The sequence below is a fragment of the Dendrobates tinctorius genome, unplaced genomic scaffold (genome assembly GCF_039654945.1).
Source record: "Dendrobates tinctorius isolate UK_male_01 unplaced genomic scaffold, ASM3965494v1 ptg000145l, whole genome shotgun sequence".
In the NCBI taxonomy this organism is placed as follows: domain Eukaryota; kingdom Metazoa; phylum Chordata; class Amphibia; order Anura; family Dendrobatidae; genus Dendrobates; species Dendrobates tinctorius.
Window position 1 is genome coordinate 6,248,309 of NW_027361812.1, and position 18,509 is coordinate 6,266,817.

The 18,509-nt window shown below is 39.4% G+C and overlaps 1 protein-coding gene across 2 annotated transcripts; it reads right to left on the minus strand.

Annotated features, from left to right (window-relative positions):
* Positions 1-1,295: 1,295 nt before the first annotated feature.
* LOC141049576 (aquaporin-5-like) lies at positions 1,296-18,157 on the minus strand. Of its 2 annotated transcripts, XM_073546140.1 has the most exons (6): positions 17,675-18,156; positions 14,159-14,323; positions 12,250-12,330; positions 11,246-11,431; positions 2,070-2,105; positions 1,810-1,869 (listed from the first exon to the last, which is right to left on the minus strand). In XM_073546140.1, exons 1-5 carry the CDS (start codon positions 18,035-18,037, stop codon positions 2,076-2,078), a joined length of 825 nt encoding a protein of 274 aa, XP_073402241.1. In that variant the 5' UTR covers positions 18,038-18,156; the 3' UTR covers positions 1,810-1,869; positions 2,070-2,075. The 2 variants fall into 2 exon arrangements, with proteins under 2 accessions (XP_073402240.1, XP_073402241.1); XM_073546139.1 differs by lacking the exon at positions 2,070-2,105 and having other exon boundaries at positions 1,296-1,869; positions 17,675-18,157.
* Between the last annotated feature and the right edge of the window lie 352 nt (positions 18,158-18,509).

Consider the following 18,509-nt stretch of genomic DNA (forward strand, 5'->3'; position numbering starts at 1 on the left):
TCATTTCTACTTCTAAGCCATTGTCAAGTGGAATAATCCCTAAGCCTTGTGCTTTAGGCTACTTTCACACTTGCTTTGTTTTGCAGCGTGTTTTTCCTGCAAAAAAACGCATGGAAAAAACGCATACAAACGCATACAAATGCTGCGTTTTTTTCAAGCATTTTTATGAGCATGCATGAAAAAAACGCAGCGTTTTTATGCGTTTGTATGCGTTTTTAGTGCATTTTTACCGCGTTTGCGTTTTTTTCCAACATTAGTTGGCCCCTCACACTAACTCAAGCCATGACTTTACTAACCCTAACCCTAACCCTTAACCAAACCATACCCTAACTCTAACCCTAACCCTTAACCAAACTATACCCTAACCCTAACCCTAACCCTTAACCAAACCATACTAACCCTAACACTAACCCTAAACCCTAACTAACCCTAACCCTTAACCAAACCATACTAACCCTAACCCAAACCCTAACCCTAAACCCCCTTAACTAACCCTAACTCTAACCCAAACCCTTAATTTCCATTGTCTAACCAATGGTCAACCAAAAAACGCATGCGCAAAAAAAGCATACATGAGCATGCCAATGCGCACATATGCACACCCATAGACTTATAATGGGTGTCTTGCTGTAAAAAAAAGCATTGCGCGCGCATGCGTTTTTTTGAGGCAAGTCGGACGCCCAAAAAATGCAACAGGATGCATTGTGCGCCCGAGCGCACACCGCAAAAAAAGCATGCTCGTAAAAACGCATACAAACGCATGTGTATGCGCACATAAGTGCATCCCATGCAAAATATAGGGGAAAAAAGCGCATGCGTTTTTTAGCGCTAAAATACAGCGCAAAAAAACGCAAGTGTGAAACCAGCCTTAGTATAGTAGTAGTGTAGCCAAAAAGCAAAATACTCGGACAAATTCTATCTGTTTTATCGGACAGCACTTGGACTAATGTTAGACTACATACTAATACTTCAGTTATGACTTTTGTTTCCTGAATAAGAAGTGGGCTACACTTCGAAACGCGCATTTGATGCTACGTCATCACCTGAAAGCGCAGATGCAGACCACAAACTTTCTATTTGTTACATGTTCGTACAAAGGTGAGAATTAATTTTTCATATTAGAAAATACAACTTTATGTTCACTGTGAAAATTATAACTTTTCTCTCTTGGTTCAAGGGAAGAGTCTATATATCATTAGATTTTTGCACAACAGGTTTTGGAAATACATGTTAGAACAATTCTTCCCCTAATTTCATACTGTTAATAACATTAACTGCAGAGTGTGAAACGACAGTTCTGTTCCTGTGCATTTATTATGTATAATGGAGAACAGGGTGTGAATCCCGCAACACACAATTATATTGCCGACTGGTGCGAGAGCTCCATAGGAAAGATTTCGCTTTTGTCCACCCATTTACTGTATATTCGAAATAGAAAGATTATAGGTGACAGTTTAGATATTTCACTTATATTCCGAAACTGCATGCAGTATATCCAGTTTAAGCCCTTTAAATATATGTGGGAGAGTTCTTGGTTGTTTTTTTTTCTGTGCTCTATTTTAATTTCTTTCTTTCTTTTTAATATTTTTTCATCATCTCAGAAACAATGGAAAAAAGATATAAACATCAATAAATAGAATTTTACAAATTGTTTTTAAAAAAAAACAGGCAGGTACATTGAAAGCATTTACGGACTGCAGAATGTGAAAAATGTAACTCAAGATGAAGAAAGCGGACATGCTGTGTAGCATTTTCTGGTTGTACTGTATAGAATCTTAAGTGAATCAGGAGGAGGAGTGTTCCCGACGTGCGTCTTCTCAGCTACTGTTCGATGTTCGTCTTCTGGTAGATGCACAACGCTCTGCTGCCCTAGACAGATGGATGGTCAACAATCGATTATAGGCGTGAAAGTTGCAGAACAGTCTGAAATATACACACCAAGTATAAGACAAATACACTAATCCTTTAATTATAAAACCTGAATTAGAATCTAGTTGTGGATGAATAATAGACATTGCTCAACAGGTTAATTTCAACTTGGCTTTGTATTTTTCCATGCAGTGCCTTACCTAATATTACTGACACTTCTCTGATTCATTCACCCGCTATAAATGACAGAACATAGTGAGAATGTTCAGATCAAGCAGAGAGAAAATTATATCTCCAGCTAAACCATTACTAATGACATTACTATAATCAGTACTAGTACCTTTACTAGCGCCAACATTCAGAGCGACCTCTATTACTAGTGCTGCCATTGCTACAATCACTATTAGGCTATGTGCACACGTTCCTGCCGCCGGAAATACGTATGCGGAATTGGCATGCGTATTCCCGCAAAACACTAACGTTTTTAGCTTGCAGAATGCTGGCGTTTTCCAAGCGATCTGTAGCATCACTTGGAAGACTGATTGACTGGTTGGTCACACTCATCAAACATAGTGTTTGACGAGTGTGACCAACTTTTTACTATTGATGCTGCCTATGCAGCATCAATAGTAAAAAAAGATATAATGTTAAAAATAATTAAAAAAATAAAAAATCGTGAAATTCCAGCGGCCTCCGCAACCTTCCCGATCCTCACGATGCTCCTGGCAACTCCCATTCCCAGTGATGCCTTGCGACAATGACCCCAGATGACGTAGCATAACGCGAGACCGCTAAGTCATCACAAGTCATTGTTGCAAGGCATCACTGGGAACGGGAGTTGCTGGTAGCATCGCGAGGATTGGGAAGGCTGCGGGGGCCTCCGGAAGGTGAGAATATCTTGATTTTTTTATTTTAATTTTTTTTTAACAGGGATATGGTACGCATATGGGACTCTCCTCCAGACCCTGGGTACCATACGCATATGATCTGCTTACTTTGCGCATGGTGGGCACAGCCACATGCGGAAAGTAAGCGGATCAATGCATTCCTATGTGTGCAGAATCGCCGCGATTCTACACAAAGAATGAGCATGCTGCGTATTTTTCAGCAATGCGATTCCGCCGCGGAAAAATACGCAGCATTAGCACAGCATGTGCGGAATGCCATTGAATTCAATGGGTTGCGTTGTGTAAGCGTTTTAGCCACGTTTTCGAGGCGAAAAACACTGCAAAAACGCATACAATCTGCAACGTGTGCACATAGCCTTAGGGTACGTGCACATGTTAAATATTTGGTGCAAAAAATTTTTACATCATTTCTGCATCTCTTGGCAGGAAAAATGCAGCGGCAAAAAAACGAATTTTTTTCCATGTGTTTTTTGGTGCAGATTTTTCCCCTGTCATTAGTATGTTTGAAATTTGCAGCAAAATCACTGAAAGAATTGACAACATGCTGTAGATTTAAATCTAAACCAAATCTGCAAGTCACAGATAAGCAACGTGTGCCTGAGACTTCAGGAAAATTGCAGCAAAAATGCAACATCTGCACACAGCCTTACAGCCATTAGTACTATCTTTACTGATAGCACCGGAGCAACCCACCCATAAAACTACCAATACTATAACCACTGATGCTTCCACTGCGATCACTATTACTATCATAAACTACAACTACTGCTGTCGTTAGTACCACCACTAAAATTACAAATTTGCCCTTACATCTGCTCTTGGCTCAACATATACTAAGATGTGTTGCATGATATAACCACATTTTTTTTTTAACAAAAAAAACTAAATTTTTAAGATATTCTGTAGTGAGATGCGTATGCTGTATGCATAAATGGAATGATTGCAATGAGAATTGCAATAAGGGAATGATTTTGGTAGCATGTCACAATATTGTTGTTTTGTGAGAGAAGTTTTTGCTACCCCATCTGAAAAGCTTAACGTAGGACAAAGGGACCCTGATTCCAATGATGTGTCACTTAGTTTACAGGGTGCAGCAGTTGTGACACAGAGTTCTTAGATTAATCGTGTAGCAGAGCTTGGAAAGCTAGCCCCGCCCACACCAGACTCTCTATGTACTCAACTGACTGTGAGCTACTTATCACAGGAGAGAGCATGTTTGGAAGACATGGCAGGAGGCAGCTAATCCCAGCAATGATCATGTCCATGTGATAAAACCTTCTTTGTAAGCAAACAACAAGCACACAGCCTGCTAAGGGACACATCAATGAATTCTGTATTTCAGCCTCTATCTTCTGCTGCCTTCAGACTTCATAGCAAAAACCTGCTGACAGATTCCCTATAACCAAATTATTAACCCATTATTATTATTCTACTACAATCACTATTTTTCAGATTATAAGACGCACTTTTTCCCCAAAATTTTGGGGGAAAATGGGGATGCATCTTATAATGCGGATATAACTTACCGGTACCGTTGCTGCAGGTTGGGATGAGGGGTGTTCGGCTGTGCTGCGGGTGCCCGGCGGTGCTGCAGCGCTGAGATCTCATCTCCGGAGATCTTGGTGCCGAGATCTTCATCTGTGCATGTGCTGCCCCCAGCTGCCATTTTCCCGGAGTCCATCGCACAGGAAACCATGGAACTGTGGGGACTCTGACCTTTCACAAAAAGTCTTCAGAGCCCCCGCAGCACCAGGCACTCCCACAGCACCACCGGACACCCCCACAGCACCGGACACCAGCAGCAGCGCGCTGCACATCGGAAAACACCCCCCCATTCCAGCCTGAGGCATCACCCCATTCCTGCCTCCTTCAGCAACGACTCTGGGACCCCGCTTCACCGCAGCCACCAGCTCCGGTAAGCAATAAGATGCATGGATAATAAGAAGCACCACCATTTTATTTAAAAAAAAATCCTATTTTTCTCCTCATAATTTGGGGCGCATCTTATAAACCGGTACGTTTCTTATAATCCGAAAAATACAGTACTTTTGCAATCTCTAATGTATTAATACTGTAAATTTCTGCCACAGCTAACAAATCAATATCATCGCTAATATAACTACTAACAATACCACTACCCGAAGTAAAAATGAAAACAATAAATAAAGTAATACAATATTTTTTTCAAACATAAAAAAATTAAAACTAGAAATTTTTGTTCCATATTATGATAGTTCTATATTATAATTTATGTACATTTGGTGCAAATAAGCGCTGGCTTATTTACTTTACATAAAAGGTTTCTTACTATTATTCAGCCGTTGCGGTGCTACATATTCCAGTAGGTTTTGCCACTAATCCTATTGGCACAGGTAGCTCCACAACAGATGTTCAGCAATGTATATCCTTCTTTACCGCATGCAACAGCTCCCATTCCTAGTGAGGCCACCATTACAAAATAAGGGATGTGATTTATATCTTTGCACTCATAAATAAAACATCCATCTGTTTCTAAGAAATGATATTTGGTCATGGACTACTGCCAGACTAGAAATGTATTGCATTGGCTGTGATGGAATCAAAGAGGGAGGTTTTGCAGATCAATAGTGTATTGGGTGCTATTAATAAAGTATGTATGATATTGTTTTTTTTCTATAAATTTTAATAAATTAATATTTTTTGCATTGTGTTTAAAATATGAACATTCTTGTAGAAACCTAACTACTATAACTATAAGGCATAGTAGTATCTCAGACCATCAATAGACTGCCTCCAATTCATACCTAAAGGTAAATAATGACAAAAATACATATTTTTGGTCAAAATCCAAATCTTAAAGGGTTTTTTCATAAGTAAAATAAATAGTATTTTAAAAAGAAGGGTCTGCATTTTTTATAGAAAAATCACCACTCTGCTGTGTAGGTATGTGGTTAGTATTCTACCAAAAACTGTTCAAGTGATTGAGGCTAAATTGTTTCTGTAAAATATTCAGAATTGAGAGTCTTCAGTGGTTGATACCTTTTAATTGCTAACTGAAAAGATGGTAACACATTGCAAGCTTTCGAGACTACTCAGGTCTCTTCATCAGGCTAGACTAATACAAAATCTGAAGAGTCACATATTTATGAAGAAGAGACCTGCGTAGTCTCGAAAACTTGCAATGTGTTACCATCTTTTCAGTTAGCCATTAAAAGGTATCAACCACTGAGGACTCTCAATTCTGAATATTTTTCTGTCTACTGGCTAACACGGTACAAAGATATACATCTTTCTTGTTTCTGTAAAGAAACTTTTTTTTTTCAAATTATGGACAAGCCCTTTAAATATTCAAATTTGAGCCATTGTAATAATAGTAACAGATTACATTTTAGTTTACAATATGGTAGAAAGATCTAAGGGGGGTTCTTGCTGAGAAACCCATTCATCATTAGTTATGACTTTAACTTGGCTGTGGGACATTATCATGGAAAGTCAGGTCTTAAAGCGAACCTGTCACCTGTTTTGGCTGCTGTAAGATGCGAACACTGCCTTTCAGGGCTTATCTACAGCATTCTATAATGCTGTAGATAAGTCCTCGTCTGACCTGAAAGACAAGAAAACTAAGTTTTATTATACTCACCCAGGGGGCAGTCCCATGCGGTCCGGTGGGTGTCGCAGATCTGGGTCCGGCGCCTCCAATCTTCTTGCAACGCAGCCCTCCTGCTTGCTTCCTCACTCTCGGCATCGTACTTCTGCACAGGTGTACTTCTGTGCCCTGTTGAGGGCAGAGCAAAGTACTGCAGAGTGCAGGTGCCGGGAAAGGTCAAAGAGACTCAGCACCTGCTCACTGCAGTACTTTACTCTGCCCTCAAAAGGGCAGAGAAGTATGCCTGTGCAGAAGTACGATGCCGGTGAGCAATGAAGAAAGTAGGAGGAAGGTGTTGCAAGAAGATGGGAGGCGCCTGACCCGGATCTTTGACACCCATCGAACCGGACCGCCCCCCCCCAGAGAGTATAATAAAAGTTATTTTTCTTATTTTGTAGGTCAGATCGGGGGCTTATCTACAGTGTTATAGAATGCTTTTGATAAGCTCTGAAAGGCAGTGGTCACATCTTATAGTGACCAAAACAGCTGACAGGTGCCCTTTTTATGATATGCAAACTTCAATATCAGGCTACGGGGTTCAAACAGTCATATTTTTATTCCTAACATTGGAACAACCCCTAATTATAAAATATCTTGGGTGATTTTTTTTTTTCAGAATTAAAAAGAGCACAAAATATGGTAAATCAATAAAAAGTTTAATATTGTACATTGTTTAACCTCACAGTCAACATAAATGCAATTATAACAGTGAAAAATTGATGTGTGATGAGGGAGATGATACTTTAAAAAGAAAATGGAATCTGTCATCAGGTTTTTGCTACCTCATCTAAGAGCAGCATGATGTAGGAAAAGAGACCCTGAATCCAGCAATGCATCCACTTAGATTACTGGGTGTAGTGGTTCTAACACAGCTTTTAGATAAATTTAGAGTGAAGCAGAGCTGAGGAAGCTGCCCCTTCCTACATCACAGCTAACCCCGCCCCTACCAGGCTCTGTATATACAATGTCTGTAGACAGTGAGCTGCTTATCACAGGAGGGGGCATGTCAGATTTGGGCTCATGTGCTGCTGTGTTCAGAAATGATAAACTCTTGGTGCTAATACAATCATAGCAAGTTAACAACAGCACGGAGCTTGATAATACAGGCATCACTGAAATCTGTGTTATAACCCCTACCTCATGCTTTCTTCAGATTACATGGCAAAAGCCTGCTGACAGATTCCCTGTAACCGTCATTTTAATGTTTTGTGTTTTCATAAATCAGTAGTACATGTGAAAATAGGAAACCTTGTAATATATCTTTTTTTTGAAAAAAAAATCCACTTCCTTCTCCTCTTGGACTGATCTTTCATTCTCAAAATTCTCAATTCGCAGGTAAAATCTGTCTTCAGTAAGTTCAGGCTTTCCAGTTACAAAGATAGGAATAACAGTTAGTTCTCATAAAGTCCTATGGAAAACTGTAACTGGCGTGTCAAGTGAACTTGCAGCAGAATGTCTGTCTCTATCTCCATAGAATTTTAAAAACACCAACTGTCATCTGCTATATTACCCATGAATTGAGGGTGAAACATTAGAAGAAAGAAGCAGATTGCGCTCATAAGATATATTACAAAGTTTCTTACTTTCATGTGTGCTATTGATTTATTAAACAAAAATTAAAATGACGGTTACTCATTCATGATTGATAAAGAATAGCAGTCGAGCAGGAGCACTGTAGATGTGGCCAGGAAGGTGATTTAAAGTGCAGGTCCACCGCAGCTCCAGCCGTATGCCTTCAAAGAGGATGATTGTGAACCGAAAGTGAATGACGGTCAGAGGAGCGCAGGAATAAGACCAGGACAATAAGTTCAAAGTTTACCACTACGCATTTCAAAGGTAACCCGTCTTCATCAGGTGGACAACCCTTCATTGGTAACCCTCATGAAGACGGGTTACCGTTGAAACGCGTAGTGGTAAACTTTGAACTTATTGTCCTGGTCTTATTCCTGCGCTCCTCTGACCGTCATTCACTTTCGGTTACTCATTAATGTCTCTCTGTGATGACCTGAAATCCCTGCAAATATAAAATCTGAACAACCGAATATCAGATACAATAAAGTATATTGAGTTCCTGCCATCCTTGTGAAAACGGATCATGCATCATCTTATATCCCGAAGTTAAAAACCGTCTACCGGAGCACAAATATTGTGCAGAAACTTCTAATCATTAACAACAAATCATATCTACATAAATCATTAATAATGACCTTTCAGTTCTGTGTAACACTGTATGCAAAGTGCCGAGCTTATGTAATATGTACAGGGCAATATTCCTCAGTGTTACCCGTGTTCATTGCACACCAGAGCTTACAATCTATTTCTTGATGTTTAGACCCTGCTTGAAATCATACGGATCTGGAAATGGGATTTCATCCTGGCATCATGTAGACTAAAGATAATGTGTGCAACCACTAAGCTGTTATCACTGTAGTCGTAATTACTAATTACTCTATAGTAATAATATAACTAGAATATTATTATATTATTATGATACTTAAGGTAAATAATATTTACCTTTTAATACCATGTTGCTTGTAAGGAAAAACAAAAATATGGCAATAATTCTCCTGATATATTTTAATTAGTTGCAACTAACGTTTAGTCTTTCTAATACCGATCTCCAAGTCCCCTGCTCTGGCACAGAGGTAAAAGATAAATGTGTGGCTGCCTGCAGCTGCCACAAGGGAGATCTTACTCTACTCTTTTAAAGGGAGTCTGTTGCCTATTTTCTCGAATATCAGATGCGGCCACCACCATCAGGGGCTTATCTACAGCATTCTGTAATGCTGTAGGTAAGACCCTGGTGTAACCTGAAAGAGAAGAAAAACGAGTTATATTATACTCACTGGGGGAGCGGTCCGGTCCAGATCCGATGGGTGTTGCAGTCCGGCACCTCCCATCTTCTAGCGATGACATCCTCTTCCTTGCTTCTGTCACACTTCTGCGCAGGCACACTGCTCTGCCCTGTTGAGAGCAGAGCAGAGTACTGCAGTGCGCAGGCACTGGATTTCCCTGACCTTTCTCGGCACCTGCGCACTGCAGTACTCAACAGGGCAGAACAATATGCCTGAGTCGGAGCCCCGAGGGGAAGCAAGGAAGAGGACATCATTGCTAGAAGATGGGAGGCGCCGGACCCGGACCGAGACACCCATCGGACCCGGACCGGACCGCCCCCCCCAGTGAGTATAATATAACTTGTTTTTCTTATGTTTCAGGTTACATCGGGGGGCTTATCTACGGCATTACAGAATGCGGATCACACTGATCAGAGATTAAGCAGAAGGTGATTTTCAAAATCAATTCAATTGTCTCGCATGAGAGAATACACGATCATCTGCACTTGCCCTAGTGGTGAAAAAAATCAGAAAAAAATGTATTGTATTGCCATTTTAAGAATTTATTTTTCTCCTCTTAATGGGGCAGATTGGAGCTTATTTTGTATCTGCTAACCTGACATTTTTAATGATACTAGTATACACAACATATTGAAACTTGCTATTCCATTTTTTGGAGTGAGAAGCAAAAACGTAAAAACCACAAATCTGTTATTTTTATTTTTATACATTTTTTAGGGCGTTCACTGTGACTTTTAAATACATTTCTATTTTGATAGACCGGAGATTTATAGACACATGACTACCAAATAAGTTTCCCTCTTTTCAGTTCTTCGTTTCAAGGGCTCGCTCACGCTGCCGTATATTCTCTCACGCGAGATGTTATACTCCCGTGGCAATGGCACTGAATCAAAAACCTGACTTCAATGACTAAGACGTGTGTCCCAACAACTTTTTCCATATAGTTTATATCTGTACAATATGTTTGGAGATCTGATTCAGAAAAAGTGAGTGCAGGCCGCTATAAAGATATACTAACAAATTTATGAAAACAGAATTGCGGACATATTGCATAAAAAAAAGCAAAAAAAGACCAGAAAAACATTTAAAGGCACTTATACTGTTCTGAACCATATTAAAAAGATTGTAGATTTCTAAAACTTCATACCATTGCTCAGATCCACACCCATATGTTATTTCCTAGGCATGTGGCAATGGGGATCTGTTGGGGTAGGCACCCTGGGGGCTGGAATCCATGAGGAGTTCAACAAGCCCTTCTGCCTTGACCAACATGCCTAGAGGACTAGAGCAGCAAAATGGTAATGATAGCCCCAAGTTCTGCAAAAACTAGCTAAAAAAGTGCTTAAACAAAAATCTCTGGTATCTGTGAAATTTTTTTTGCAGATGTTGCAATCACAACAAAGTCCATCTATTTCAAGGACCCCTGATGCCACATTATGCCGGAGCTATCCGCCATGTAAAAAATAAAGTATAATGGCATCATACCTGTAATATCAATAGGTTGTGAGCCAGCGTATAGTTTTGTGCACTGGTTCTACTTCAAGCTTAGCAGCTAACACCTCTGATACTAAGAGATGCAACATCATACTCATTGCTTCTTCATTGTCACCACTAGATCCTGGTACCACGGCGTGACTGACTATCAGTAATTTGGATTTGACTTATGCCATTATGGCAGCCATGGTTACTGTCATTTACATGCCTACATTTGATCTGTATCATTTTGAATCAACCTGGTAAAATATCAATAACACTTATGGATATTAAAACTACATCTAACCAATAAATTAAATCTCTGTTTTTCAGAAACGACAAGTACCAAACTTCTTTGCTTTGGCATAGCAGAACCACAGAAGAAGTTTTGGATTTCCAAATATCAAGAGCCTTTTGATCGGCGGCACCTTAGTGCCGGCTTTGATATTTATAGACAATGTCCAATGGCTATTCTAGTTCACTCATTGTTGTTACATAGAGAACCGTTGATTTACACGGTCATGACAGTCCAGAGAGCGTCTCTTCTGCTGTTCAGGCTCCTCATTCCAGTCATCTGATGGATCATAGGTCCCCAAAAGTATGGCTAACTTCTCCCTGGCGGGTCTTATGTTTGGATAGAGCATGTAATTGTACACTAAAGAGGCTATGAAACCTCCTGCTAATGGCCCAACCCAGAAGACCTGCAATATAAAGTATACAAAGTCAAGCAAATAAATTTGTATATATGAGACATGACAAATTATATAACAGATGACTATCTATCTATCTTAAATCACTACTCCATTGTTTTTTTATTTCAGCACTGTAGTGGTGCTATGTCCCTGATCCTAGTGTTATGCTCACCAGCCACTATCTTCTGCTCTTTCTGGCATTGCTCTAGTCCCGTGCTGTTGACTTGGTACGGCAACTTTTGACTGACCGTAAATTAGAGGTAACGGTCACAGCAAGCTCTCAGTGTAAGTCTTTGAGATCCTTGTTCTGGCCTCATTCTGGCTCTCATAGACTTACTTTGAGTTGTTACTTCCGGATTGCCCATCAAACACTGCTAAACAGGTCACAATCTGCAGAGGATAGACCAGAATGGTGCCGATAACAGAAGAAGACGGCGGCTGGTAATTATGAGACTAAGTGCAGGAAACTTATATTAGTGGTACCACGACAGTGGTAAAATAAAAAATGTTGGAGTGGTGCTTTAAAAAGGTTTCCAGGTAGAATGAAACAATGGAAAGGGGTCAATAAAGGATCTAATTTTACTTTGTGAATTTGGATTGCTGGTTTTACTGGACAAAGTAGATTTAGATAACTGGTACAGCTTGAAAACGGTTCTAGGTGTAAGTAAAATGTTACACAACTATAAATATGGGTCAACAAAGGATCTATTTTTACACGAAATATGGAGTGTCTTTTTTTTTCAGCTGGTTATCTATACGTCTATATAATGGTGTCTATCTTTCTAGGAGTAAGAGTATGTTACTTATAGATTTTTAAATATGCTTACCCATTGATTGCGAAAGTTTCCCATAATAACCGCTGGTGCAAACGAGCGGGCAGGATTCATTGAGCAACCGGTGAAGTATATCTATAGTTTACAAAATAGTATTGCAATTAGACAGTAGAAAATGGCAAGTTCTTTGATTGTTTTCTGTGCATACTAGTTTTTAGAGAACAAAATTCTGTTAATGATGGGACCTGGAAAAGAAAGCTGATTCCCTAATGATGGCAGCATCAGCTAAATTAGGAGCATCTTTTCTAGCTGGTGATGGTAAATGATGGTAAGGCTCTAGCTGCGCTGTAATCAGTGTTGACTATTTGAGTATAATATCAACACCATCATGATTTTAGCAAAAAAGCATGAACTGTCAACAGGTGAAGAACACAACAATCTACTGGAGTTGTCAAAATTGCAGTCAAGACAATCTGGGAGAAGGGACCAAAATACATTTCAGGCTGTTCTTTTAAACGGAATCTGTCACATCATTTTTGCCCTATAAGCTGTGGCCACCGCCATCGGGGGCTTATCTACATAATTCTGTAATGCTATAGATAAGCCTCTGATGTACCTGAAAGATAAGAAAAACTAGTTAGAATATAATCATTCGGGGTCCGGTCCGGTCTGATGGGTGTTGCGGTCTGGTCCAGCGCCTCCCATCTTCTAGCGATGACGTCCTCCTTCTTACTTCAGCCGCGGCTCCTGCGCAGGCGTACTTTATCTGCCCAGTTGAGGGTATAGCAGAGTACTGCAGTGCGCAGGCACCAGGAAAGGTAAGAGAGGTCCGGCGCCTGTGCATTGCAGTACTGTACTCTGCCCTCAACAGGGCAGATAAAGTACACCTGCCCTGGAGCCGCTGCAGAAGTATGAAGGACGACGTCATCGATAGAAGATGGGAGACGCCGGACTGGACCACGACACCCATTGGACTGGACTGCCCCCCGGGTGAGTATAATCTAACTCGTTTTTCTTATCTTTCAGGTTACATCGGGGGGCTTATCTACAGCGTTACAGAATGTCGTAGATAAGCCGCTTATGGCGGTGGCCGCATCTCATAGGCCAAAATGAGGTGACAGATTCCTTTTAATTATGTGTAACCAAGTTAGGTTTGTAATATAGGGTGTATCTTGTTATGTAAAACTAATAAAAATCTACGTGATGTTCATAGGCAGACAATAGTTTATGTACCTCTATGCTCCAGTACTATAAAACTGGCTTGACCAACAATATTCTGCTTGGATTTTCTGTCCCTTCTACTATCTAATGCCAGTTAATATGTTAAACTTCCATCTACTCTCCTTTTACAGGGAACCAAAACTTTGAAAATGCAGCTCAATCTGCAAGCTGCATGTTACAGAGCTGGAGAAGCTAGAAAATTGATATAATGAATATTTTCTTACAAACATATATAACTAATAACTTATTAGTTTTAACCTCTGCACATCCTGAATTTAGGAGTCCAGTAGGTGGTCCTAGTCAGTGATGGTCAGCCTTCCTTTTATGAAGGTGTAGTGTTAGCTGTCAATCGCTGGACCTCCCACTGGACTTCTAAGCCCAGAATGAACACTGGTAAAAATGAATAAAACACTTAGAAATCTCAAAGAAATCTGAATTTGGTAGTAACAAGTTGCCTTTAAAATCAATTTCATAAATTAAACTCCCAAAAATAGGATTGGTCAGAACTGACAGAGCTTACAGTATCTCTCTAATAATGCTAATAATAAACTTTCTCATGAACTCCTCAAATTAAAAGAACTGAGGGGGGAGACCTTTACATACAGTCAAATACTCCTATTACGAGAGTAATATTTCAATAACAACACGTGAAGCATGCACATAAGTACATACATGTCGACTATATACATGTCTAACAACATAGTATGCTATGAGAATATTTATAAAAAAGAATACTACTTACCCCTATAAGGTGACCCAATGCAACCGAAAGGCCAATAGATATAGCTGGAGACCCTAGAAGATCAGTTCGGCGACTGTCTGTACATGCAAAGATGCACAAAACCAGTTGAAAAGTAAGAATTATCTCAACGGCAACACCAATTCCTGCAGATATGTTGTTACTGAGCTGTAAGGTTAAGATAGTGTTAGTATATTCAGAGAAATAGTGTGTGACCATTAGACATAGAAGCATAGAAGCACATTACACCAGGGACATAAGTCTCTGCTGATAACACAACCAAGTTGTGTGGGCTATACTTGGAATTTAATAACATGAAAAATCTGTCAAATTTGAAGCAGGAAATAATCATCTAAAACCAAACATGTTGGATAGCTGATGGCATCATACTACATGTTGATTAACTTTTAGAGAAAACGTCCAAAGACATGTTACGGAATACTCTTCATAAAATCTTTCTTCTGTTAGATCTTTTTTTTTAATGCATTTCCAAAAAGGACGCATGCACTATGATTAGCCACTTGAGTTGGTGCAAATCAATTCGCAGGACCCGATCCAGCAACCACCTCAGTAATTCATGGCCGTGGGTCAGGAGCCCTGAAAATCACCAACTCTATTCACTACTGATGAGCGAGTGTGCTAGGATAAGGGGTTATCAGAGCATGCTCAGTGGCTAACCGAGTGTCTTTGGCGTTTCTTCCAAAAATTGGTCTGTGTTGCCGAGTCTGCATGTCTCAAGGCTGTTCGACAGCCACAACACATGCATGAATTGCATAACAACCTAACAAATAGGAAATCCATGCTGTGTTGCAGCTGTTGAACAGCCTTGAGACATGCAACCGCGGTGGCTTGAACCCATTTTTTGAGCACGTCGAAGACACTCGGTTAACACCCAAGCTTGCTTGGATAAACCCATATCCGATCACGCTTGTTAATCACTATTAATCACCCAAATTTCCTCCACAAGTTGTCCTCTCCTGCTTCGGAAGTCAACACTTTATTACCAAACTCAAATGATGAAGCTAGAAATTATATTTTCCTTTTGAAAATGATATGTCCAAGGTGTTAAATTTTGGTCCTAAAGTACAAATAGCTAAATACATTTTTGGTCTCTACGCTATATTTTATGTGCAGTATCATCTTCAGATGTTCTTTCACGCTGCTTAGACTTACTTATAGTTTGCTTTTTGGATTATAATACTTGCACGACTACCGGTATCCATCTATGAGTAGTATAAAATATGCAATATCTGCAACGTGGATTTTAAATCTCATTAAAAATATAAATACTGTCTTCATCTTAAATGGTATCTCCTTTTCCCACCCCATAATAAGCTATTTCTATAAGAGAAATCAGTAGATGTTTCATTGTTACTCCCATCTACCCACTTGTAGGACCTGGTACAAGCCACCAGCCCTTCCGATCATTTTTTAAACTTAGTGAAAGTTTGGTAAAAGTGGTGGAAGATGGACTGATAGGAAAATCAATGTCATCCAGAGGTTCTCCGTCTAATGCTAAAGCATACCCAGATTTTACAGATGTAGGGCAGTAAGGTATTAGTGCAATTACTTATTTGGATTAGGTGTTGTTAACCCCTTCATGACCTTGCGATTTTCCATTTTTTGTACTTTCGTTTTTTCCTGTCCTTCTTCAAAGAGCCATAACTTATTTATTTTTCCGTCAATATAGCCATATCAGATTTTACCATATAGCGTACTGGAAAATGGGAACAAGAATTCCAAAAAAAAGTGAAATTCCACAATTACTTTTTCAGTTTTTTATTTACCATGTTCACTATACGGTAAAATATTCCCCAGGTCAGTACAAGTACTCAAATACCTAACATGAAGGTTTTTTTTATTTAAATGGTAAAAAAAATCTGAAATTTGAAAGAAAAACATTTTTTGCTTATGTCGCCATTTTCGGAGACCCCCGTTTTCATTTATCAGGATCTGGGGGAGGGCTAATATTTTGTGCCCTGAGCTGATGTTTTATGGATACTATTTTGTAGCAGATACTATATTTTAATTGTAGACCAACAGCTGTCCTGACAACCCATTGGCGCCCGCTGATCACCCGACAGGGGCGCCAATGGGCAGGATTTGTGACACACCTCTGGCTGGCGCATGTTAAATCCCACTGTCAATGATTGATAGCAGGACAATTTAACAGGTTAACAGCCACACGGCGGAGCACTTTAATTGATTTAATCAGCCATCAAGATCGGGGAAGGATCCAGGCTCAGCGACCATGTCAGGGTCACGATTTTTGATGAAAAATATACATCAAAGGTCATGAAGGGTTAAAACTGCAGTGACAACTTGTCATAATATGATAGAAAAGCACCATGAACACTATCAATATACTATTTTATCATCATCCTCAGTAAAGAAATTGGATGAGATCTAGCAAATTGTAAGATATATGTATGGATTGGGGGATACAATTATTAAGGGCTAGTGTTGTGGGCCACACATGGTCATCCCTTAATAATCTTTAAAAATCTTTATTTTTATATAGCGCTAACATATTCCGCAGCGCTTTACAGTTTGCACACATTTTCATCACTGTCCCCGATGGGGCTCACAATCCCTTAACGTATTGACAAATATATACATATATTCATACATGTGTATACATATATATATATATATATATATATATATATATATATATATATATACTGTATGTAAACTGTACATATATACGGTATAGTCATATGTATATATCTCAGGTTACTTGTGAATCCACGTGGGTGCTATGTAAATCATACAGAAATGTAGCCAAGCTGCATGCATCTGTCAATACAGCGGATCTGTCATGACTCACTAGAATATCGTGATTAGTTAGCTGTCTGTTTTCTTTAGGATTGCATGTAACGTTACTGCATTAATGTATCGTTACTCGGTGGATTATAAGCAAATGAAGGTAGAGAGGATAAATTCAATAGGAACAGATAAAAATAACCCCTAAACTTAAATTCTCCGCTATAAAATGTATCATGGAGAAGGTGCGTTTGACTTAAACTTGAAGCACCACAACGCTCCTCTTAATTCATTTTGATCTTGACTTGAGTAATATATATTTCATTAAAAATGATTGATCGCTTTAGTAATAAGTAAATATTTTTTTCCAAATAACTATCTCATACATGATGTTCCTCATAAAGGCTGAGCAAATAATGCAGACCAAAAAATTCCCATAAAAAGCGTACAGATCACTGATAAAGTGGGAAATGGACAAGATTACGATAGGTCAGTGCATTTCTGTTTATCAGGAGCGCTTTTATAATACAGCTAGTTCTATTATCAATTTAGTGATAGCAATGGGTCGTTCTAGCATTCTATTGCTTTTTTTAAGACTTTGGTTATATTTTACATGCTCCTGCGTTTTTTTTAATGTAGCTTTTCCCTCATTTTGCACTTTACTATATGTACATGACATGCTTTATATTAGCGTACCCCATTGCATCCATCACAGTAAGACAATTTGCGTATATGAAGTATTAAACTACTTACTGTGTTCATTGCAAGGTTTCCTCGGATTGCTGGTGGGACCACACCATATAAAATACCAGCTCCGGCCAATGCTCCCAAAAGCTGGGCAATGATGTAAAAAAAGCCTCTCAATAATGATATTTGAGATCCAAGAACAAAGGCAAATGAGACTGCTGGATTTATATGAGCTCCACTAATATGTCCCACCGCCTGGACCATTGTACCTATCACGAAACCAAAGGCCAGTGAGATCTGTAGCACCGTTGGAAGAGAAGACGGCCATCTCAGAGCAGAGCCAAGTCCAAAAAATACAAAGATCAAGGTGGCTAGAAATTCAGCAAATACGGCTCTGTAAAAGGCCCATGAACAAAGTTCTCTCCTCATTGTGAAGATGTTTGAAGTATAGTTGAAAAGTTGTAAGATTTCTTGTCCTTGAAGTTGTGTGAATGTAAAAGTAGGTTGTCAGCTTATATATTTGAGCAGGTGACAAGTTGACTTAGAGGTGGAGAACACTACTGGTTCCACCCCTGGTTATACATGTTAAATAACAGTTTAGCCTGGCATAATGTAAACCTCCCTCTGTGTTACCTGGAATGGATTCACATTTTTTTCGGGCATGACGTATAATTAGGCAGATTTATATAACATCTGAGATTGAGTTGACACTCTTATCTGTTTCATAAGTTCCCTTTGTCTTGCCTTTATTTTTCAGCTATCCACTAAAAGATTTCTCAATCATCATGTCTTGCAATTTTGCCAGCAGGCTTGTTCACACACACGCAAAATTTCTTAGACTGTCTTAATCTTATCAACTCAAGCTGTAAATCGTTGCTGCCAGAAGATTCTAACTGATGCT

Bases quoted from the DNA above. Each gene is read 5' to 3' on its own strand.
- LOC141049576 (XM_073546139.1), bottom strand. From the start codon at position 18,037: ATGAGGAGAGAACTTTGTTCATGGGCCTTTTACAGAGCCGTATTTGCT. The intron at 14,324-17,674 runs GTAAGTAGTTTA...TTAACCTTACAG, and splicing joins GAAACCTTGCAATGAACACA to CTCAGTAACAACATATCTGC. The intron at 11,432-12,249 runs GTAAGCATATTT...TTTATATTGCAG, and splicing joins GAAACTTTCGCAATCAATGG to GTCTTCTGGGTTGGGCCATT.